The sequence below is a fragment of the Pempheris klunzingeri genome, chromosome 9, assembly GCF_042242105.1.
Source record: "Pempheris klunzingeri isolate RE-2024b chromosome 9, fPemKlu1.hap1, whole genome shotgun sequence".
Lineage (NCBI taxonomy): Eukaryota > Metazoa > Chordata > Actinopteri > Acropomatiformes > Pempheridae > Pempheris > Pempheris klunzingeri.
Window position 1 is genome coordinate 14,257,126 of NC_092020.1, and position 24,389 is coordinate 14,281,514.

Genomic DNA, 24,389 nt, shown 5'->3' on the forward strand with positions numbered 1-24,389 from the left:
CATGTTTACATTCATACATTTATTTGTTTGTCAAATGCACAAGCTGGATATATTGATTGAAGGCAGGAAAGAAAGATGTACATTTAACAAGACATACCAACACTCCATCCCCAAGGGTTAAGGGAAAAGATAAGCCACTGTAGATGAAAAAAATTTAAACAGATAAAGCAAAGGATGCTTATTTTTGTTGAGGAGGCTGTCAGAGGTGTTGATTCATACACAGTTCAGGCAACTACTATAAATCCCAAATTACAAAGGTGTGAGCATGAGAGAATCACATTAACTTGAATGCCGTTTGGCAGAGTTTGTCATCGTTAACAAAGGTCTGACAACCGCTTAATGTTTTAGGGATTTTTAGGGCAACGTAAAGAGGTAAGGTAATTGTTGGTGGAATTGCTGGTACTTTGGTTTGAAACATTATTGAATACTGTACTTCAGCAAAAGGAAAGTAATGGCATACCAAACTGGAAAACCTCACCAACACTGAAATGCACTTTAAAGTACTTGTATCAAAAACACAAAGTATGGGCTCAAAAGTGACCATCAAGCTGAATCAACAAAAAGCATAGAAGTGGTATTCATTTACTGCAGGACAAACACATTGTATTGTAAGTTCCTGTTATTTTGCTCCTGTATGTTCTCCTGAGGAAAAGTGCAGCGTGGCTTTGGTTTACAGAGAAAGACGTTTGGCAGAGGCGCTTATCTTACATTCATATCTATTGCATTAATGCCAAGATGGCAGCAAAGGCACATAGTTGGAAAAAAAAAACACAGAATCTCTTTTAAAGCGAGATTCAATAAGCTAAACACATTTTCTATATGAAGGAGAAGCAGGACAGAAAAGCATCAGCCAAGAAAGGAAAAATCTACTAGAGCATGTCTTAACACTGAAATGGATTTAGTCAAAAAAAATTAAAGCTATTACAAATGATTCCATAAATCTACATGATACTGTGGCTGTGTGCAGAAAAACATGTACAGAAAAGACACATTTTGTTGTCGCTTTGGAAGAATGTACATTTTTCTGTTTTGATCTGCAGCTGGCTGAAACAAGGGGATCAGAGGCTGCAGCTGAATCTGTCTTTCCAATGTGACGTTGAGCATCCAAGCATCTTGTTTAAAAAAACAAGTCTGACCACAGCCAGTGTCTCCTCGGCCATCAGTTTAGATACTGTACACACGCATATATGGTAAAGCAAGCAGAATATGTAATAACATACAATACACACACCTCAGTGCTATTTACAAAAAACAATTTTGGTGGAGGTTCGCTTGCTCCAAAATCAATACATGACTAAAAAAAAAGCGAAAACGGAAAAGTAGAGTACACAGTAAATCATCTGAGCGTCATTTGTAATTAGCACACTGCAAAAACGACATTTGCTGATACTGAAACAAACACTTCCCTTTTTAATGCTACTGCAGCTAGAGTATAAAAAGACACTTAAATACATATTTTATACACACACTAGTTCATTTCTGTGCATAAAGCAGTAAAAAGTGTTTCATAACATCGACACACACTGTGCGTCAGCGTTTTAAAAATCAGTCATATTTTGAAATTTCCATAAAAATGTTTTTCCTACATATAAAAATTCCAGAAATGCAAGGACTGACTCAGTAATTCCACTAAAGAACATGAATGATTTTATTTGCGTGTCTGACAATCAAACTGACTAATATGATTAATATTTCCTACTGTTAAAAAACGAAATTGATGGACAGGCATAGGAGTCAGTTGCAGAGAGACAGTACAAAAAAGGAAACAGAGGAGGTAGATTTGGTGTCTCTACAACCAGCCTATCTGTGCATGTATGTGTGTGTGTGTGTGTGTGTGTGTGTGTCTGTGAATAACTAAGCTCTGAAAATGCCCTCTGGTATTCGGATGTCCAGAACTTAGCTTGTATGCTTTTAATAGTGTTATATAGATTTATATTTATAGCTTTTGGTAATGGGATTACAGTAGGAAAAGCACAATATACTAAGGTTTGCTTCATTAGGAACACTTTTGAAACAATACTGAAGTAGAAAGTGTAGCTTTCCTAATATCTTTATACTGTTCTTTGGTGTTAGCAAGCATTGTGATGATCATCAGAAGTCTTTGAAAACTATATAACAGTATTTCAAGTACCGTGATATCCGCAGTCTGACACAAAGGCCATACCAGGATGTGTGCATGTGTCTTTGAGTGTGCTTTTGATAGAGATCTATGGCTTTAAATCACACTAATTTGGCTCTTTGACCTACACCAAAATAAATAAACAGTAACAAATGATGATGACACTGTTTCTCCCGAAATCACAAGGAACTCAAAGTCTAACTCTGAGCCACAACAACACGTGGGGGGGTTGTGTTTGCTCTTTGATATGTTTGTGGTGAGTAAAATGTGCACCAGCAATGACCAGAAACACAACAAACAAAAACACTGGATATATCAAAACTAGATATAAATGGATGAGTAGATTGCTGGTGCTCATTTTGAAGGCACATACAAAAATAAATCCTACAATTCCCCCGATCCTCGGCTCCACCGTGTCACTCTAAGCCTCCACAGCGGCGAGGCCGTTGCTGTGAGGTTTGTAGCCGTTCGCTTCGGTGTGGTTGAGCGCCTGCATCTCCTGTTCGGCGGCTCGCTTGTCTCTGGCCTCCTTTTCCCTCAGCAGGTTTCGACGGTGGTAGAACAGGTAACCCGGCAACAAGAAGCCGGCCAATGAGAAGATCAGCAGGCCGAAGTTGATCTGAATGACAGTTGGACGACAGAAGTGGAAAGTTACAGCTACAGTCATATAGTTCATGATAGGTGTTTGTTTTGTCCCTGAAAATAATCACAAATATACTTATTGTATATGATACGTTTTTGACTTGATGGTGCTGGATGAAAAGTGAGAGGATGACTGAAGTTATTGCAATTAATCGTGAGTTGGACATGAATGTCTGCCCCAAATGTAAGTATTCTTTTCCTGATGGTAAATTCTCTATAAAATGTAACTTTAATGTCATCTGTGCTCAAAATGTCTCATTGCACCCTCAGAATTAAGACACAAAGAGAGATAAGTGAGCATCCTAACCCAGTAGGGGTTTCCATTCAGTGGTCCGACCATGGCAATGAAGAGCGGCTGCTGCAGCAGAGCGATCACAGCGCTGATCATGGACTGGAGGCCTGTTAGAGTGCCAAAGTGGTTGGACGGGTAGCTGTGGGAGATACACAGGCGGTTACCAAGAGTTCAAAACGCCACAAAAAATGATGCGACACAGATTAATAAGGAAAATGTTATAAAACCAAATGTGATACAAATTTATGATGGGACACTGTAGAACAGTGCAGAAGCACAGAAGAAGCAAACTCGTAATACATTAAATGTAACTTTTCAATTAGTTATTCTTTTACTGGTGGGTTGTTTGAGTGCCTCAGACTGTCAAAATGACTTTTACACTCAGAAGTGATGTACATATTTTAACTGTGCGCAAGCCCACACGCCATCTTGTGTGATCAACATCTTTATATTAAGCAGGTTAAATATTACACTGTATCATATCATAAAAACAAACTGAATGCAAGACTGGACTCAATATGGTCACTACTGACTCAGTTCATGAAATTTGTTAAAAAAACGCGTTGAATGGTTGCAGTGGTGTGGTTGTTTTACACACAACACAGCATCCCCTACTTTTGTCACCACATCTGGTAGTTTTTATCACACTGTAAAATGCTGCTTTATGTTTAGGTGTTTATGTGGTGCTAGAAGCAGCTATAAATGGGTCAGAAAAGACTTAACAGTTTCATTGCCAGATCTCAAATATTATACTGTTACAAAGTTGAATGTGTGTTATCTTATTAATGCACATTTTAGTTACTCAGTTTTTCTGCTTTGATAGAAAATATATTCAATCATCCTCCAAGGTGTGAATGTGTTGGTGATGTGGTTGAATGAATTAGTAGCACTCACACAGCAGCATAAAGGCCTCCGCAGCAGGAGTGGATGAAGCCTCGCACCATAGTGTGGAGGATGAAGGTCAAGATCTGAGGAAGGAAAAGAGGCAACACATCAATGGGACTATTTATTCTTTACATGTTTCCTTGTTTGCTGGCTGCCATAATGTGTTTGTGTTTGTGTGTGTGTGTGTGTGTGTGTGTGTGTGTGTGTGTGTGCGCGTGCTACCTGTAGAGGCAGGTTGTCTATGAGGCAGCAGCCCCCGAAAGTAAGCAGCAGCAGGTTGGTGAGAATGAAGGCTCTCATGGCGTTGGTCACTTTCTGGATCTTGCGGTCTCTCTTGGGTCCACTGGCCTGTCTGATGGGGCACAGATGCAGAGGTAATTTAACATCAATGGTATGCTGGACTACTCCCATTATAATCACCCCATCCGTAATTCACATGCATGTCTGCACACTTAACAAAAATGATGCTAAATAGCACTGAAAGTGGTTCCTTGGCTTGTAATCATAAAGGGAACCACCTTTGGTGTCTATCTGGTACCTATCTTTAAAGGTGCCACATAGGACCTATGTCAAATGAAAACCTTTCCCCAACTAAACTAAATTAAGTACAAGAACCAGTAAAGAACCTCTAAAGAATGATATGGGGCCTTGACAGTTTCTTTATATGCAGTGGTGCTATATAGCACGTCAACCGCCCCAAAGAGCCGCTGAAGAAGCACACATTTTTTGTGTGTGTCGTATCTGGGCACATGACACACACGAAATGGACCACGTCATCCTAAGAATACTCTGGATTTTCTTGCCACGTCAGTGAACGGAGAGACCATGACTGTGCTGTTGAATCCACTGCTCACCTCTGCTCTGTGGTTAGGGGGACGGCCTTCTCATCTTCACACTCCTTCATCTTCCAGTCCATGATGTATCCAATCAGAGGACATGTGACCAGACACAGCAGCTGCAGCGTGCCGAAGATGGATGAGTAGAAACTCACTGAAGGAGAACATATGAAATCAAATTAAGAATAAAAAAAAGATATTCCAGACAAGTTACATTAAATATACAAACTCAAAGCCGTGTTTTCTTAGGCTACTCACCTTTCTCTTCTGCCTCAATCAACAGTTGCTCGGAGGCTGAAATATGAAAACAAAGACCCACTCTGTCAGTGACTCTTAGATGCTTTTGTTACAATACATTTAAAAAGCCCAGTGAGTGTTTGCTGGGGATGTGGTTGAGGTTTCGACACTCACCATGCTCTTCACCATGCGTGACCATAAACTCCAGCATCTTGTTCATTGCACCCATGAAGAAGATGATCCTCAACTGGGACATCCCCATTGTGACCAGACTCCACAGGAAGATGGGAGAAAACACTGACCGACGGAAGGGAACAGTGTCTGAGAGAGGAGGAGGAGGAGGAGGCGGGTGGTTTTCAGTCAGTCAGCCTTTCAACAAAGCGGTATAGTATAAATAAGCGGTTCCCAAGCTGGGGGTGGGGAGTCACAACCCAACGAGAGGTACACCTTAATCATCTATGTGACCCCTCAGGAAGTATCTGAGCTGTCACAAGATGATTAAAAGGAGAGACAAGCAGAAGAAGATAATTTAACAAAACAAAAACGTTACTTTTTGTTTGAATTGGTCAAAATAAAGTTTTGAAGGAACACAATCCAAAAAGATTGGAAGACAGTGTTAACTATAAACTATAAAGGAAATGGCTGAGAGAATTGACTTACTGGGTGCAGCTTCAGGTCCATTAGGAAGCTTTTCCGTGGAGTGTCGGATGTCTCCATTTTTCTGGCTCAGTCTCTCTCCAACAGCCTTCTGGTCTGATGAAGGCAGCTCTTGCAGCGTGAGGATCTTACTGTTAAATATATCAAACACACACTGAGGCTGGAGTGATAGAGTGATGGTCCGGTAATGTTTTTCATGCCCGAGTGTCTCTTGAAAGAGACGAAGCAGCAGACTGGCAGCCTCACTAACCTGTAGTCTACTTCGTCTGGTGTTGGGAAGCCTTCTGTGGGCCAGTTGAGGAAACAGTTGAAAAAGACAAACCCAGCAAGACCCGCCCACATCCACATGATCACCTGGAAGGACACGCCTGCATCATAGATCAGCTGCAAAGGAGAGAGATAAAGAGGAGAGAGTTACATATTTTTAAGCAACTTGCAATTGCTTTTAAAGTTCACTGATGGATTTGGCCACTAGTAAACAACTCTGGCATGTTATCACCTAGATATCTCTCTGGAAGGCCAACATATGGCCACACAAGACCCCAGGAACTCTAATTTAAAGATTATGTATTTTTGTCAATTTTGTTATCTTCTCTAATTCTGGCCATAACAATGTTTATATATTCCACCATTACAGCACCATTATGTAGTATTGTAGCTATTTATATTTATGTGGTTTATTTGAGAAAACTCTGAAGAATGTGTCAATATTATTGCCTATTCCTGCGAGTGTAGCCTTTGCAGTAGTACCTTGACTCCAGGGAAGGTGACAGCAGAGGAGGCGTAGGAGCCAATCATCAGAGACATGACTGTGGAGCTCAGAGCACCAAACATGTTGGGGAGCTGCAGAGACAGGAAACAGGAAGGAAGGAATAAGAAACACATTAATAAATAGACACTATAGATGTCAGTTATTACAATAATGTTCACCAAGACTTCCTCAATGTAGTTTCATCAGGGTGCAGTGGATTATTTTGCCCAGCAGAGGACAGAAAGGTGCTTAGTGTGAGCAGGATGAACCAGACTGGGAAAGTTCCTGTTAGTGAGACGCTGTGAACTTTTCCTGCCTGTTGAGTTTGCACCCAGTAACACTTCAATCACCCTGCAGAGCAGACTCATTAAAAAAATATTAGTTTCCATGTCATGAGGAAACAAGAAACACAGTCATGACCCAGTTTGGGTCCTGACCCCAGACCAGACTAAGCTACACTTAGACACATATCCACTGCCTTTATTCTTGCTTATTCAACAAATTCTTTGAGTTAGGATTAAAAATGTGGAAGCCGATCTATAGCCAGGTCTCGATGAACTTCAGAGAGCTCGGTGGACCCAGCGTGGGGGCATGCATGACACACAGCAAAGGGGACAAGGTGGTGGGCACCAGGCACTAACACATCATATATTAAGTCGACCTATTTACAGTAGTAAGAAGCTTAGCAAACGTTACAATGACCTATTGTGCTGCCAGCGTCCTTTGATTAGAGGTTTAAATGGGTCAATCACGATTATAAAATCACATGTGTGGGATTTTAGGTGTGCAGCATGACAAGCTGACTATTCTCTCTCAACACTGACCATGGTTTTCCAAACTTCTGCTAGCGTCACCTAATCTCCTCGCTGGGTCAGAGTTCATCGTGTAGTGTCAGTGTCTTTTTTTTCTTTCCTCCCACAGTTGTGTTCCACACCCTGACACCGATCTCACCTGACCAAAAGTCAAAAGGTCGGAAATTGGGAACAGAATGAGCCAAAAGACAATTAGCATTGGCATTTGTATATTAACATTTTTAGCAAAGAGTGAGCAAACCAATTCAGATGTTTATTATTATTTTTGACCTTCTTGTATAGACTGACTGAGTAAAAACATAGACTGAAAATATGGGGGGAAAGAGGCGTATGACAACATCAACGGTCCCAAGTTCAAATTGAACTGTGGATGCTGCGGCTCCCTGGCATGTGTCGTAACCACTGGCCCACCAGGACACCAGAGTCAGACATTTATTAAGTCCAATGTTCACGTCAGGCCCTCTTGAACGAGGTGAAGGAAGGGTGAACAGATGGATGGAGAAATGGAAGGTTGGCCGGATGATGACAATTTCGATTACAAATCTACAAACCATGCTAACATGCACTATAAATACAAAATGTGAAGATAAGGATTGCAAATAGTGTTGATTTTATAATAGTATTTCAGTGCCCATTAAAGCTATTTAAACCTGCGAAATCATGCAGAATTATCACAATATAAAGTTGATATAGCGAACACATGAGCAAACAGTTGTTTAGTTACAGATCCTGCAGGCATGGAACAATACTATCATTAATTTGGAGATGTGTTTGTGGCCACCTGATAAATGTTATCTAATTGTGGTTTTCATCAGCTGTTGAGGGAGATTTCTGCCTCTTGCGCTGCTGAATGCTCCACTATGTTAACCAGGTAGCTGCTAACTTTGCCAATTGGCGCTAAGTAACATAAAGTGGAGTTTGTAGTTTTTTAGTTGAAAACAGCTGCCTGCTGAGGGGAACAATTATGGAGGAATCAACAATTATGTGTGTGTTTGTCAGGCAGACATAAAGGTGGAAGGTATAAGTGTGAATTCACGTGTCTTAAAGTTGATATTTGTGTGTGTGTGTGTGTGTGTGTGTGTGTGTGTGTGTGTGTGTGTGTGTGTGTGAGTGTGTCGGGAGAGTAGGCTGTGGAGAGGTCATGTCAAGAGCTGATAAAACCATGAGGGCGGCAGGTAAACAGGGGGAAAAAAGCTTTCCTGAGGATGTTCATGAGAGGAGTCTTCCTGTCTGAGCAAGATGAGAAAAACATCCCAGTGAACACCCGTCCTCATTCAGCGCTTCTGAGAATCCAAATATTTCACAGCCTGTCTGTGGCCATGAGATCTGCAGCGCTGGGCTCTCTTACTGCAGAGGTTTGTGGTATGCAGACCAGAGGGCCCTCTGAACACACAGGGGAGTTTGCATCTCTTACTAATGTTAAAGCAAAGATATTCCAGCCATGTGAGATGTCAGCTAAGTGATGTTTGCTTTCAGAAGTGTGGAAGCAGCAACACGAGTGTGTCCGAAGGATTTGTGCATGAGGCAGAAAGCAATGAAAAGCGTGAACATGTGTGTGTGCATGTGCCAGCAGCCGGCATGGTTCCCACCACATTGTGTTCTGGCAGTTCTCATAAAAATACATATTTCACAAAGGGCCTTGCAGCACATGTCCTGCATGCTATCGCTGCCAGGGGGCCGTGGGCAGACACACGTGACTTTAGAGGAGGCACATAAGGGTCAACTAGTGTCAAAAAGTCAGACATAAATGGAGCTTTGGCTGTTCACTTGTCACCATTAATCAGGTCAGGCTCTACTCCTGCTGTGCTCACTCACTTGGGTGTTGTAAGAATTTGGCACTGATTTTAATTAAGACTTTAATTACTGAGAGAACGGGCCGAATAGTAGCTTAATGGGCACTGAAATTTCAACGCAGCTTTAAACACGTGGAGGAGAGACAGAATACAGAAAGAGAAGGTGCAATAAAAGGGAGGAGGGAAGAAAGACAGAAAGAGCTGTATAAAAATAAGCAAGGACAGAAATGAGGAAAAAGAGGTAGGAGAGTCAAATTTTTTTGGTTTGACTGATCTCCCCAAGCCACAGCTGCAGCCCCTCTCTCTGTGGAGATCCCAGCAGGAAACACTAAACCACAGCTGATTAGCATCGGCTTCTTCGCTCCACCTCAGTTCTCTGCCGCCCTTTCTCACTGCTCATAGATTCGTAAAACTCTTATCCCTAACAGCATTGGCACAGTGGTCTTGTTCAGCTGCGCCAGACTTACATAACACAAAAAAGTAGTAGAACAACTAAAGATGGTGGTTCAGCTGCCCTCTGTGGAAACATCAAACCACGACGTGTCACTCTCACTTTAGACGTTTCTTTGTATTTTACCAAAAGCATCTTTCTAAGAATCATCTCCAATTCCCTGTAGTGGCCCCTGTTTGCTCAGTAAATTTAAGCTTAACGTCTCTCGGCTAGCTGAGACCAAAGTTAGCACGTAGAGGACGAAAAGCTCTCGGTAGCATGTGATCAGACAGGCCCCTGCACACAGCCAGTGCTGTTGAGGGACAGTCCCGCGTCTGATATAGTACATGCAAGCAGACTGTCCTCATTACTTCACTGTGAATGTGACACAAAAGCCAACAGACATACTGTCCAAAGTTAACCTGAATTATTAATAGTAAGTATGCAGGAACGAGGACTTTCTGAAGGTTGTGTACTCCTGGCAAAGATGAGGCAGTGAAGTATGCAGACGTGCCTTAGGGAATTGTTGTGCCAAAGTACCCTTGTACGAGCTTCACAACCATTAGAGTGTGTTTGCACAGGTTTGTGAGACTGGAGATCAATCAAAAATAACTATCAGAAAAAATGATCTAGTGTGAGATTTGGACTTTTTTCAAAGCTTTTTTGGGCGGGTCAGTTTTTAACACTGCAACCATAATGCAGCCACAATGAGCTGCAATGCAAACCATAAACCTCCATCAACACCTTTTTGAGTCACACACATGAACAGGTGTCAAAAATGTTATTTTGTCCACAAAAGAAATTGTTCTGCTACGCTGCTGCTGTGTGACTCATTCAATTACAATTTCTGTCACTGCTGCCTGAATTAAAACTCTTAATCCTTTGGTCTCTTGTTGTAATTTATTGGCTCCTTCTGAGGAATTTATGTTTCTCTGCCAATCTTATACTTTTGTTTGCAGCATGAGTTAATGTATTTTTACTATGCACATTGTAAATGTGCACCATTTTGATGAAAAGTTGATAATTGTTTACGTTGCAATTTCTCCATGTTTCATACAGTATAAATTGCCATTTGTCATTGTATGAAATCATATGAATGGCCGTCTGTATTAGGGGAGTATGTCCCTCATTATTGCTAACTGGCTTTAGAGAGTAACTCAACTCAACAGACAGAACTTTCATGTTTTATAATCCATTTTGAGATACTGCTCTCAAGCGCATGGTTTAAATCATGATGGCATGCATGTTTGTCTGTCTCTCAGTCCTTGTGCTCTGCCATCATTCGCTCTTCAGAACAACAACCAACAACAGGTCAGTTAGTGCTCATACACCCGCCCCAATTAGAGATGGAGGGTGGGAGGGAAGGAGAGACACAGAGGTCAGACAGGGACAAGAGGGGTGGGGAGAGTTGAACATTATTCCAATGTGTGTAATTAATAGAACAGAAACAGCCCACAGAACTTCCTGTATGAGAGCTACATGTGTTAGTGGCCACACTGAAAGGAGTTTCCACGTTACTGCAAGGTTGCTACGCAAACAGGTTTTCTTGTCAAACTGTGCTTTGCTGAAGCTCTGAGCGTCAAAATGATGTGTATGTGCACTGACAGGATTCTTCACTGTGTGTGTGTGATACGGAGAGACAATGACTCACGTGAGACTGACACTCCATGCTTGTGTGCACTTTCTTGAGATTGCAAAGAATCTGGTTTAAATTGTGCTTTGTGCTGTGCGATGCAGCCGTTCCTTTTTTCATTTTGACTTTAATGTCTATATTCTTGTATCTATACAATATATAATTCACTTTGATTTTCTCTCAAACAATGAATTTAACTCATCTATATCATGCCATTTCCTCTTTTGTTTTCCCTATAAGCTTTACGGTTAAAATCATCATAATCCTCTATATTGTATTGTGTATCATCTTGTGAACGAATAAATTGGTCTATAAAACAAAAAGTCCATCACAGTTTCCAAGAGCCCAAAGAGATATAGTCTAATGTCTTGATTTGGCCGACGCCCAAATATATTCAATTTACAATCATGCAAGACAAGGAAACTCAACCTCAAATATTGAGCTTTTTGATTAAAAAATTACCTAAATAATTCATCGGTTAATTTTCTCTCCAATTGTCTCCAATTTTATTGGCATCTCCCCACAATTCAGCCCGACATATTTGGTGTCTTTAACAAATTTGGGATCCCTGCTATAATTGTAAATATATTTCTGTGTGTTTATCAAATGTGAGGTTGCACAGCACGAGTTGGTGATGACGTAAAATTTCTGTCTGGTAAACACAATTTGGGCAATTGCGTCAACAATTGCCCCCACATGAACGTCACATCCTTTACGTGGATCATATCACAATTTGGAATCTGTCAATCTGTCAGCAGTTTTCAGTAAGATATACTGGTGCAGAAGACTATAAAGATGCAGTGTGTTTATTTAATTTGAGCCCATCTGAAGAGAGAGAGAGCATTTTTTCTCTACAGAGCCAGGCTACAGTCAGCATACAGGGGAAAAGTCACAGGAGAAGGTCCATCTGTCCATACTCAGCTTGGACCTTCATTATCTAAACATCTGTTTCATGTTCGTCTCCCTGTGTGTACATAACCATGCACACACATTCATATGTCCACATGTGTGCACAGTCATGTAGAGTTGAAAAGGTTCTGTATTGATTTTCTGCTGACTGCTGGGTAGAAAGGAGAAACAGGAGAGCAGGAAGACAAGAACAAAGGAAGAAGGAAGGCAGCAAGAGCGAACAGAAGAGACGACAAAAAGTGTGGTCTTGTGTTTTGAATAGAGGTGAGTGGGCCGAGCTCTGGGGAGGGTGTGTGGTCAACGGCAGGCCGTTATTGGCCGAGTGGCAAATGGGAGACTTTCCATCTGGGAAAGTCATGTGCAGCTCAGATGGAAACACTGTCAACACACACACTCACACACACACACACACAGCACAAACCTAAATACTTGCCAGGACACAGGAGGCAGCGGCAACAATAAAAAGCACTTGATAATGTTGGTACCAGCTGACACATCACACGCAAATACACATGCCTGAGGTGAGTGCAAACAAACACGGCTCCCAGTCACAACACACACTGTTTCCTCAGCTGAGACAAAAAGAGGCCCCTGCCACGCTGAGATTCTCGGCTACCAAAACCTTTCTGCTCATTTGTTCCAAGAACACATGCGTACATTCACACTTTCTCAGAATATGAGTTGTGTAACATCAGCTGAGACATTTGTGCTGGAACATCGTACAGGGAGCAAGGAAAAGGCAGGTTTTCTTGCCAAATTTTGACTAAAACCCTTCAAATTGATCCTCCTCTCCCTGCTGACAACATGGATATCTAACACCGATGTAAGACGGAAGGAAAGATATGATAATTTCTCACATTAAGCATTAGCCTCTCAGAGAGACAGAAGGAGGAAGGAAGGTTAAATCGTCCTGCTTCCTTTTGGCTCAGAATCTGATCTGATCTGTGTCATGTAAAACATTTTAATTATTTCACATTTTATTTCCTTTATTTTAGTGTCCTGATTAGGTGTAGGCAGCTTTAAATATACAATAAATATGAGATCCACTCATCCACTCTCCACCCATTTTTGGCAGTGGTCAGGGACACACATACAATACATAGTGTGAAAGCAAAAGCAGCCTCGGAGCGTTAGATAACCATCTATTCCAACTTGTGATTTGCATATAACACTGGGTTTGTACAGTGTTTTAAGAGTAGAACTCTTTCAAGGTACCTAAGCCAAAAATTTCCAAACTTTTGCAGACTTTATCATTATAGCTAAATTGTTCCTATCAATGCATTTGTGAAGAATAAAGTTTACAGCATTCCTTTACACCCACAGTAATCACTCTTCACTGCCACACGACAAACAGATATGGGGACAAGATCATTCCACTTCACGTATTAAAAGATTGTCAATGAAATACCAGATTACGTTGAAAACTAAGCATTTTTTGAGGAATATTTGAAGCATATACCTAATCTTTAAAACATAACTTTTAAAATTAAGCATTTTCCAAAGTCTCAGACTTTGCGCAAACTCTCGGACATGATCAGAACAGGCCTCATGTGCTGGAGTTGGTAACAAACATGGACCTGACCCACCAAAAAAATCTGGCATGGAGAAGAATGATCACCTCCTTACAACATATATCATATCAGTTAACTATCAAAACCAGAAAAGACACCATGAAACCACTCATGTAACTTTTCTGGACAGTTTGACAACACCTACACTGGATCTGTTATAATTAAAGAGGAAAAGGAGGGTCAGCTATATGATATTACCCAGCTGACTCGTGCAGATATAAATACTGTATTTATATATTCTCATCCATAAATCATTGAGAATCTGTGTCTTTTTCTGTTTCTTGTCAGTTGTGTGTCTCACCGTTAGCGAGGTGAAGGTCAGACAGATGCCTCCGAAGCCGTTCAGGGAGAGAGCCAAGAAAATGAGCGCCGAGAGAACTGTAGAGAAAAAGAGTTAATACAAGAATCTACTAGCAACAACGTCTTCTAGTGTGTCCAGCAAACACCTTAAAAAGTCAAGAAACTAATTGTCATAACCAGGTAAAACATTTTGGATGCAGTTACCTCATCTTATGGGTTTAAATATGAATTCAACCACTTTTTATTCACTCACTGTTTATTTGTAATCTTTTTACTTTTATATATACATTTTGTTTACTGCATTTTATGTTTCTACAGCTACAGTTGTAAGTTCCTTTGATCAAAATTCTGAATAATTACACACAAAAAAAGTTGTGTGTGTGGGAGATCCGACGCTGCTAAATAATGCAACAAGCACTTTGTTGGAGCATATTGAGGTGGGAGTACCCGCTGGTGTATGAGCTAATATTACATTTTTAGGTAGCACACAGACATTTCCTGGTGTGTGTACTTAATACCAGCTGAGTGACTGTGAATTAAAAATGTGAAGTGGTGTGTGGAGGGAGGCTGTTGTTCTGAGCTTCATCCTGATTTCAGTCTCATTCCTCCAATCTGAAACTTTTTCATTTCCATTGCAGCTTGTCTCACAAGTGTGTGACACAGGTGTGAAGCAGAATGAGAAGAATGTGGAGAAAATAGTTTGTGGAGCGTTTGAAATCTGACACTTTTAATGTCTCTGAACAGTTGTCCAATTTCACCTGGTGTGGCTGTCCAAATGTCTGTGTCTAAAAGTTTACCACACAGATCATCCTGCTGCTGTTTAGATGAATCTAAAGACCATAACTCAGCTTACAAAATCCAATATATCCTACTGTATGTATATTGCACTATTTCTCTTTCATCTCTGGCCCTTTGGAGGCAAAGTTTTATTTAGTTCCAGTTAACTAAATACTCCAAACTCTGCCCTTCTTGTCTTAGCTGTGAGCATTGTGTTATATAATAAAGGTACATGAACAAATCCTCAGAAAAGTGTGTTAACATGGAGAATGTTGCTCTTCCAGACGCTACATGCTACACAACACTTTGATAAACCTGATGGCCACATTGGCCAGAAGTATTTGAGATTTACATATTTCTTATGTCACATTTTGCAGGTGATTAATTGATATCTACCATTTGTGTGTCAGTGAACTCACCAAGAGGGTCATAGGCAGACACAGCCATCATAACACAGGACAGACCGAAACACGAACTGTGACAAAAGAACAACAAAATTATTTTTAATTATTGCATACTAAATCATATCTTAGCATGCTGAAAGTCACACATATATACATACAAAAAAAATCATAAGAGGCGACAAGAAGGATGGAATAGGATACAAATAGCCCAGGATAGTTAACTGCTGACTCAGCGGTCTCTGTGTTTGTACATGTCACACAAGCGCCACGTTGATAAGTGAGCGTCTGCCGGCAGATGTGTATCCACCAGCACAAGTTAAACAATATTTTAAGACTTAGAGGTACCGTTCACATAACGACAGGTAATTCATTAGTTATCTGCCACAGATTGAAAAGTGGTTTAACGGCCTGAACGTTTTGAACGCGTGCAGCTCAAGATAAACTCCATGTCTTTCAGCTTTCATCTTATGACCAACTGCAAAGCTATGTGATGTCACTACTGGTGAATGAGAAAAGTGTGTGTGTGTGTGTGTGTGTGTGTGTGTGTGTGTGTGTGTGTGTGTGTGTGTGCGTGCAGTACCACATAATTATGTGTGGTATATTATATGTCTCTCTCTGTCCAAACCTCCACCCAGCGCGGACCCTGACAGAAGCCGCCCACATTGAGCCTGGGTCTGTTCGAGGTTTCTTCCTGTTAAAGGGGAGTTTTTCCTTGTCACTGTTGCTCAATGTAATATCTGATGCTGCTCATGTGGGAATTCTTGAATCCTTAATTTTGAATTCCTGAATCGTTGGGTCTCTCTGTAATTAAAGAGTTTGGTCTAGACCTGCTCTTTATGTAAAGCGTCTTGAGATAACGCTCTTATGAATTGGCGCTCTATAAATAAAAATTGATTGATTGATTGATATATGAGAAAATATGGTAGTGTCTCCACAGCCCAGTTAGAAGGAATTTCACAACTACACACACTGTAGTGCCTCACCTACATTCATATTCACACATTGAGAAAACAAAAGACACAATGTCCCTCCTCCCTCTTTGGGAATGTGATCTGTCTGCTTTTCTATTGGCTAAAACCTCAGTAGTAGTTGAGGAATTAACTACTGTTTTATGCAGCTTTCACTCCAGATTCTCAACATCATAACATTTATAAAAGAAATGTGAAAATCAAATCTAAAAACTTGACAAACTTTTCATGAAGTAAATCTATATCTATAAAAAGCGGTTTCTGAATTATGAAAGATTCCTGCACCCTGCAGGTGTGCACATTCTTTGACAAATGTGACTCATCCGTAAGTATTTAACAACCATTACCTGCCCACCAGGCGAATTGGGCGCGGCCCAAACTTGTCCATCAGGATACCAAGTGGCAAGGTGGTGGCGCTGAGCAAGAAAGAGCCGATGGTGAAGCCCAGATTCAGCATCTCCTCCTGGTCCACACAGCGGAGCCACTCATCCACCTCACCGCTGGAGGAGTTGCTCAAAGTCATGACCATGGACTCGTTCACTGTATGGAGAGGAGAGGAGAGGAGTCAGTTCTCCTAAAATTAGGAAAAGTCATGGAGCTGTTCATGTTCATGGGTGGGTTACGAGATGCAGAGCTGCTGATTTTACCTGAGCACAGGTGGGAGTAGAAGCCCTCCCTCTTCAGCATGATGAGCAGGGAGCCCCAGCCCAGCAGCACAGCAGAACACAGCAGGTTTTCAATCACCGCCGTCACCGCCATCCACCAGCGCCTCCTGTAGGCCTGGAGCAGAGAGGGCGCCATCGCTGCTGCTCTGAGGTGGAGGATGGATGGTGGGAGACAGAGGAAGAAGATGTGGAGGGGTGGATAAGAAGAGTCTTATATATGATAATGAACTGAGTATATCTGGGCTTCAAGTTTGATGGTATTTTCACATTTTAGAGACGATGTGATACCACAACCGCAACTAGCCTTGACAACAAACCCTGAGAAAACGGCCTTTAAAGAAATGAATTTTGGAGAACTCTAAAGACGCAAATAGATAAACAGTAGTAAAATAAACATCTAAATGTGTATTTTGGATATTTTCTTTCCACTTGTCTGAAAGAGCAAATGCTATGGAAGCAAAATAGCATGATCCATTTTGGTTTTGACTTTCTTTTTCTCTTCTTTTGACAAAATATAGCATTTTGTGTTATTTCATTATGTTTAATTCACTGGGGAGACCTGAGACACTCCCTCGACACAGGACATTTTCCTCTCAGTTGGCCTAATGAGCACCCATGTGACCAGTCATTGTTTTGTAGATCACAGTTGGGTATCTGACGCCTTGCACTGCATTGTCCTCAGAAATCCTCCCACTGTGCTGTCAACATTGCAGCCATTTCACATTTGATTTTTACTGGAGGAAACAATGCAGGGCATTCGATCTGTCTGCTTTTATTGTGGAAACAGGGATAGTATCATAAAAGGGAGACATTTCCATCTGAAAGCAGCTCAGAGTTGGATTCGAGGAGTCTTTCAACAGCATGTGACCACAGTTAAGCGTTGGGTTTATCTCACTGGGATCAATGGGTCAAAAGTGAGTGATGATGCAGCTTTTATGTAAACAACACACACACAAATAAAAGAGAACACTGGAAGTCATGACGTGACTGACCAAACTATGCTAGGTTAGTCATGACCACCTAGAAAAGTGCACACACACACACACGCCCACAGGACATGTCGTTATAACCTGGGACACGACTGACCGACACACAGAACCCAGTCCGATCGCCCTGACAGGGTCACACACATCTGGAAAACATCTAAGCATGAAACAAAGATCCAAATATAACCAGCTATTTTATTTGGAGGCAAACCAGAGAAGAAGTGGAAAGGAACAGAGGGAGGAAAAGTCTCAGCCGCTTGATTTGAGGAGAGGCGGGGAGGTGGGGGGTAGGGGTGCAGTCAAGGCCGCAAACAGGAAACACTTTCACTAAGTCCTAATGAGGACGTCTCTTCATCAAGTGTGTGTTGTATGGAGAAGTAGAGGGGATCTGATGGGGCAGATTCATCTCTGCGTGTGCCCATGAGTCTGCGTATGTGCTCATGAGGCGTGCATGTAATGCGATTATCCACAGCCCAGTGAACTCCCTTTGTGCTGAAAAGAGTTTGAAAATAGGGGATTTCTATGTAACTGACACCCCATGCTGAAAACCCCTTCAGCACACACAAACCCTCTCCAAGTCCTTTAAATGTGTGTGTGTGTGTGTTAACTTGTTCATTAAATCACATGAGTGCACAGACAGTGAAAAGGCTAACGGTTTGGCTGTGGGTGTTTATATTCAGAGGTGACATTATAACTGGTAATGAAACTGGAGCTTCAATCTTAATGTTTGTTCTTTGAAAATTCCGTTTTTGTTTTTTTTTTGGCCTAACATTAAAAACATGCTGATCACAGTTGCCAAAGGTCCAAGATGACCTTGGAAAATGTCTTGTTTTGTCCAAACAACAGTCAAAAACTCACTTCACTGCGACGTAAAACCAAGAAAGCAGCAAATTCTCTCACTAGAGAAGCTAAGAATAACCACTCTTGTGGCCATTTTTGCTTGCAAAATGACTTAATCAATTATTGAAACAGTTGTATATGAATTTTCTCTCGATCAACTACATGATTAATCAGCATTAATATGGATACTTCTCAGATTATCAGAAATCAGCTTTATTATGACACACTCATTACCATGGGCCACATATAAGAACCACCAGTGGGTCCTACTTAACCTTCTTAATGTCAATAATAAGGTTGTTCTCCTAATGAGTCACAGAAAACACGTGGACTGTTGATGTCAAAACATAACATTTACTTGTGAACATCCTGTGATGTTGAAAATAGCAAAGACTTCCTGTTTGGAATGCACGTAGGAGAAGGTTATCAGGTTACAAATCTTGCAACGACTTTTTCTGACAGCTAAAAGAGCATTTCTGCGTTAGTATCTGATTACTGCAACAAACTGTAAAAGATGCCTGAAGTCAGTAAAACAAACGCAAGATGATGAATCAGTCGGAGCTACAGCTGCTAATGATAGCAAAGCAGTGGTGGACGTTTCCAAGCTGCTGGGTGAAAACAGCAAAGACGCTGATGTCACAGCAGCAGGAGAGTGGATTCAAACTACAGATGTCTGGATTTTAATTCGTTATTTTAATAAATAAAGCTGGCAGCACCATGCGGAGTTTCTCTGCTGAATGCCAATCACTTTGCACGCCATTAATCCTCTCCACGTTCCCTTTGATTGACCAAAGCACTAAAAGATACAGTCGTGCATCTTTGTTTAACATTTTAGACAAATATTAAGTGCAGAACTGGTCTCAAAAGTGTCTGTGTGTAGTAACCAGGATATAACATTTATAAAGTGTGTTTATGTGTTAATCCAGCAGAACAGACAGGCAGGCCAGTCGCTCAAACATGAATGAACGGACACACTCCGTTAAAGGCCTAAGTATAGAGCCCAGTGTCACATGGGTTGGATTTACGGTGCTGTGGCTGCAACACACAATAAACACATGTCTCACACGCACACTGTGGGCATTCACTGCTCAGGAGACAGTGTTATAAATGCAACACGGAGTCATGGCTACTTGATGTGATGAGAACAGAGTGTGTGTCAGCAATAAAGGGGTAACATCAGTGTGCGTTTGAGCTCAGGTTGTGTGACCACGTGGACTAATGCATGACACACAAGTCATGCAAGTTCACACAGCGTTTGGCGCTGCTGCCTCCGCCTCTACTTCTACTTATCACACATTGTTACGCTCGTTTCCCGCCCGATATGTGCTGCAGCAGTTGCTGCTCAACAATTACTACAACAAGGCCCTAATGATAGTAAGGAGCGTCCTGGTAGTGATGAGGGAAGGCCTGCACACAACACACACTGGCAAACAAGCTAAGACGTGAAAATTAAACGTCTTTTAAGGGTTTGCAGGCACTTGTGAGGCATTGTCATAACACTGTGAAGTGTGTGTGTGTGTGTGGAGGGGGGTGGAGCAGGTGAAGTCTGGGCTGAGAGAAACACCATATAGGGAAGCTGCTTCCTGAAATACCTGAGCACAAGCAGCTGAATGATGCAATGTTGCCACTGTCATGGTCATGGAGAGTTTTATATTTAGATGAGGGAGGGCTGTGTGTTATATTTTGGATTATTATGATGAAAACAGATTGTTTCTCCTGCTTCTGTGTTACAATCTGACTGTCACATTTTCAATTCATCACGTGTCCTGCTTTCTTTTAAGTCTCTGTGTTGTTGCTCCCATCCAGTCCTGCTCTTTATTCCCCGCGGGGATGTTTCTGACCTTGACCAGTCGTGTTTATCAACCTCTGCAGGACACAAAAGGCCGCAAGCCAAACTCTTTATCCTCACAACTTTCTAGCAAAATAAACCAGGCGCTGTAGGAGCATCTGTGTCCAGAGGAGTCCAGAAAAGAGGCTGCCCGGCCGGCGAGCAGCTGTCTCACCGTGGGCATGACCTCAACCCGGAGTCTGGTTACCGGCGAGCTGAAAAGGCCCGTCCCGGCGGAAGTCTGCTGCCGCCTTCAAGTGCTGTCCGAAAAGTCGGAATTGTGCACAAACCAACGACCCCTCCCCATAAAAGTGTCAGACATCATCTGTTTCCCCTAAATACCACACCTGCCTATAGGTGTCCCAGCAAAGGAGGCAGCAAGAGAGGTGATGTCAGTCAACAACATGTGGCAAAATGGATTTATAGTTGTGCTGCAATGATTAGACCTGATTGATCGATTAATAAACAGAAACTGAACCCCCAGGATTTTACTAATTGATTAATCATAGCCTATAATTCGCCTCACGAACGGAAAATACCAAACACGTACAAGATCCTGCTGCTTTTCTGTGTTTTACATCAGTGTTACATTTAATATCTTGGTGTTTTAGACTGGTGCTCAGAAAAACTAAAGAAATTAAATTTGCCACCCAGTCAGTTTTTTCTTTCTTTCTGATAGATCGAGATATTTCAATTAAGAAAATTACTGTTACTGAAACTGGAACTGAAGAATCCTCTTGGATGAGAGGCGAAACGTCTTCAAGTACCTTCAACAAGTCCAGTTGATTTTTTGCTCAACTCCTAAGGAATAACTATGACCTGGATGACTGAGAATCTTCACTGACATACTGGTAAGGAAACACGATGTATGGGCCTAAGCACAGGCTACCTTTTGTTAATTTGATGACCACCACTTCTGCACAAACTTTCTGAGTTGTGAAACACATCCCACTCAAAATCATCGTTTGTTACAAGCCTTTAACTCTAAAGTTATTGAAATCATAAAAGGGTTGTATGCTGTAAGCTGATTTCACGGGGTGTCCATGAAGGCAACAAAGGCTGTGTCTTTATCTTACTGACCCAAACGTGCCTGCTTCTGCCTGAGAACCTTTAAAAATTAAGAGTTTAATTCAACACGTGTGCGCAATTGTAGCCAACTGGGTGTAATTATAGCTGCGTGCTTATATAGTTACAAATGAGCACCATCACAAAGGAGCAGGAGTTTAGTAGTTAATAACAGATCAGGATGGAGAGTTGAAGAGGCAGCAGTAAAAACAGTGGCAGTCATTTGAATAGTAGCTCCTCAGCAGCCCGCTTCTCTCAGGTTAGTCATTCAGCCTCAGTTAGAGGTTTTATTGACACTTTCAGTCTGTCTGTGGACGAGCCACACATTTTATTGTTACCATTATAAATCAATGTTGGTTAATCACATAGTCATGAGTAAAGACCTCCTTTTGTTTCTAAAGTAGAAGATGTCAAGTCTCCTGCCACGTGTGACCCGATTTGGTCCTACTTCCGCCTCACTCCGCCTCTATACACACGTTACACATTACACCTAATAACACGCATTAACGTGGAGCAGCAACACAGATTATTTAAGGTTTTTACTTACTTTGGTTGTGTGTCTTCTCAATGAGGAAAAAAACGCGTCTGATGTTTCTTCTAGAAACGTTTGTTGCTCATTAAGTGTAAAAATGAGGATTAAAAATCTGCTCTGGCGGCTGCTTGCTTTTCTCTGACCTCCTGAATGAAACCTTTTCTCTCTCCCTCTGCTTCCTCTCTGTGCTCTGGAGGTGTCGTGGTTGTCCCTACGAGACTCCACACTTCTTTTCTCTCTCGGGTTTCATCGCAGACTCCCCCTCTCCTCCTAATTTGATTCTAACTCCCTCCCTCTTTCTGTGTGACTTTCTCAGTCACCACCCTGCTTACAACAAATGTCCCCACTCCCCCATGCAAATGCCGCCCTCGCAGCCCGCAGCTGGAGATTCTAAAAGACTTAAGATAGAAAAAAGAAGTCATGAAGATCAGGCTTTTATTACAGCAAAAGCAAGCTTTACTAGTTTTTGTCATTTCTGTCTAGAAGAGATGGATTCAAGAAACCTCATGCCTGTTATTTCCCACACAGTTAATGTTATATGTGATATCTTGAATGTGCATGTGCTGCTGCTGCTGCTGATGATAATATTTAAAGCTACTAAGTAGGAAAACAGTGTGCCAAAGCAAACATCATCGAGCCACTGAGATGTCTCACAATTAGTCACATCAATACTTTGCAATACTTTCTTCTTGTTTAAATTGTTCATACTTTTTATGTGTATATCTCTGTCCTCTGGTTTATTATCTATTGTTTTATTGAAGTTGTATTTCTGCTGTTCTTTTACTTTTGCTTACTTGCTGCTGTAACACATCTTATCCTATCTTATCTAAACTGTCATTTAAAGGAATAAACACACTTTTTGATTAGAGATAGTCACGTTTAAAAGAGAAAACACATGTTACTGCTATTGTGGCCCATAATTTATGCATAGTCCACACAGAACTATGTGTTCTGAGATTCATCTTCTTGGAAACTAAACATTGATATTAGCTTTATGTTTTTACTGTGGCCTTCAGCAGGCAGTTTTCAGGAGAAATACTCAACTGAAAAATTAAAGTTGAAATTTAAAACTTAAATGTGCCCTTTGGAGGTTCATTGTAAATAGACAAAGTTTCTGTTTACCTTTACTGTTTCTAGCGTTTGTCAAATCACAAACACTCTTTGATCAGAGGACGTGTGCAACAGGCACATTTGGGTCCTGCTGTCAATCAGGACGGCTTTGTGCTTCTAAGTACTTCTCCTTTATTCTTGTATGTTGTAATCTTTTGTATAATAAATTGTTCTTTTAGCTGACTATTTCTAAAGTGCTCTATAAAAAAAGGTTGTTATTTTTATCATAAACCATTGGCAGCAAATGTGTATCCCATCACATGCGCCCTTATGCACAAAAACAAATAAAATGGGGATCCAAGCATACAAACATTGCTCCCTAGTGCTACTTGTGGTCAAAACTCCTACTGGGCCCTTCCAAACTTAAGATTTCAGGGAAGCTAAAAGCAAAGACGTCAGTCATTTAGAACATGGTGTACATCAGCTTATATCATCTTAACTTTTCTGTATGAACAGAACATCCAACTTCCATCTTTATTACTTTCTTGGATTGATAGCTGAGCTCTAATAATCCTTTTGTTAAGTCTGGTTTCCATACAGAAGCATTAGTCCTGCTTATTGCTCGCTCCAACAGTGCTCACACCTCAAAAGAAAATCTGCACCCTGCTGGGCTCTATGGGGAAGTGTCCAGTTTTCCATTTCAGACATATAGCAATTTGCCAGTGTTGGTTCCTGACAGTCACTGCTTTACAGTCGTTCACGAAACATTTGTTCCAGCTGCAGGAGCAAATCTAGGAACCCTGGGCCCCAATTTCTTAATAAAATAATCCTGTAGGAATTTGTGTGAGCTCTCTCCAGCTGTGGACACCTGGAAATGTCCCCTTTAACCCCACCTGCACACCGCATGTCCATGAGAACAAGTAAAAGTATGGACAGTTTGTACTAAGGTTGACAAAGTCATACTGTACTCACCCCACAGCAGGGAAGCCTGACAGAAATATGTAGCTGAGCGATTCTACACAGAGTGGACACAGTGCAGAAACACCTCCACAGGTTTCACAACCTCCATTAATTAATACCTCTGTTTTCTAGGGACTGTTTCTGAAACAAGCGGCTGCCACCATGGCTGAGAGCTAATACTAATAAAAGACCGTTTTCTACACCATGTGTGAGTCAGCGTGCCACTGATAGATCATCACTTTCTGGCTCAAAGCCATCTTTGGCTCCACAGAGATCTGTTCAACAACTGCAAAATGTTCTCCTGAAACACCAAGTCAGGAGAATTGCCTTTTTCTCCAAGTTACCGCCTCTGTATCATACACTTCTTCTCATGTGCTTGCTATAGAGAGGCAGCCTGTGTGTTTTACCATCAGGACTTTCAGTCTGACACTCAGCAGCAATGATTGC

General features: G+C 41.4%; 1 protein-coding gene across 1 annotated transcript; it reads right to left on the bottom strand.

Annotated features, from left to right (window-relative positions):
- Positions 1-40: 40 nt before the first annotated feature.
- slc43a1a (solute carrier family 43 member 1a) lies at positions 41-21,990 on the bottom strand. The gene is made up of 15 exons (XM_070837018.1): positions 21,948-21,990; positions 16,664-16,827; positions 16,364-16,556; positions 15,064-15,119; positions 13,869-13,945; positions 6,419-6,511; positions 5,919-6,052; positions 5,672-5,799; positions 5,186-5,332; positions 5,033-5,068; positions 4,793-4,928; positions 4,161-4,290; positions 3,948-4,021; positions 3,069-3,192; positions 41-2,738 (listed from the first exon to the last, which is right to left on the bottom strand). The coding sequence occupies exons 2-15, from the start codon at positions 16,815-16,817 to the stop codon at positions 2,541-2,543; spliced, it is 1,680 nt and encodes a 559-aa protein (XP_070693119.1). The 5' UTR covers positions 16,818-16,827; positions 21,948-21,990; the 3' UTR covers positions 41-2,540.
- Positions 21,991-24,389: the final 2,399 nt, after the last annotated feature.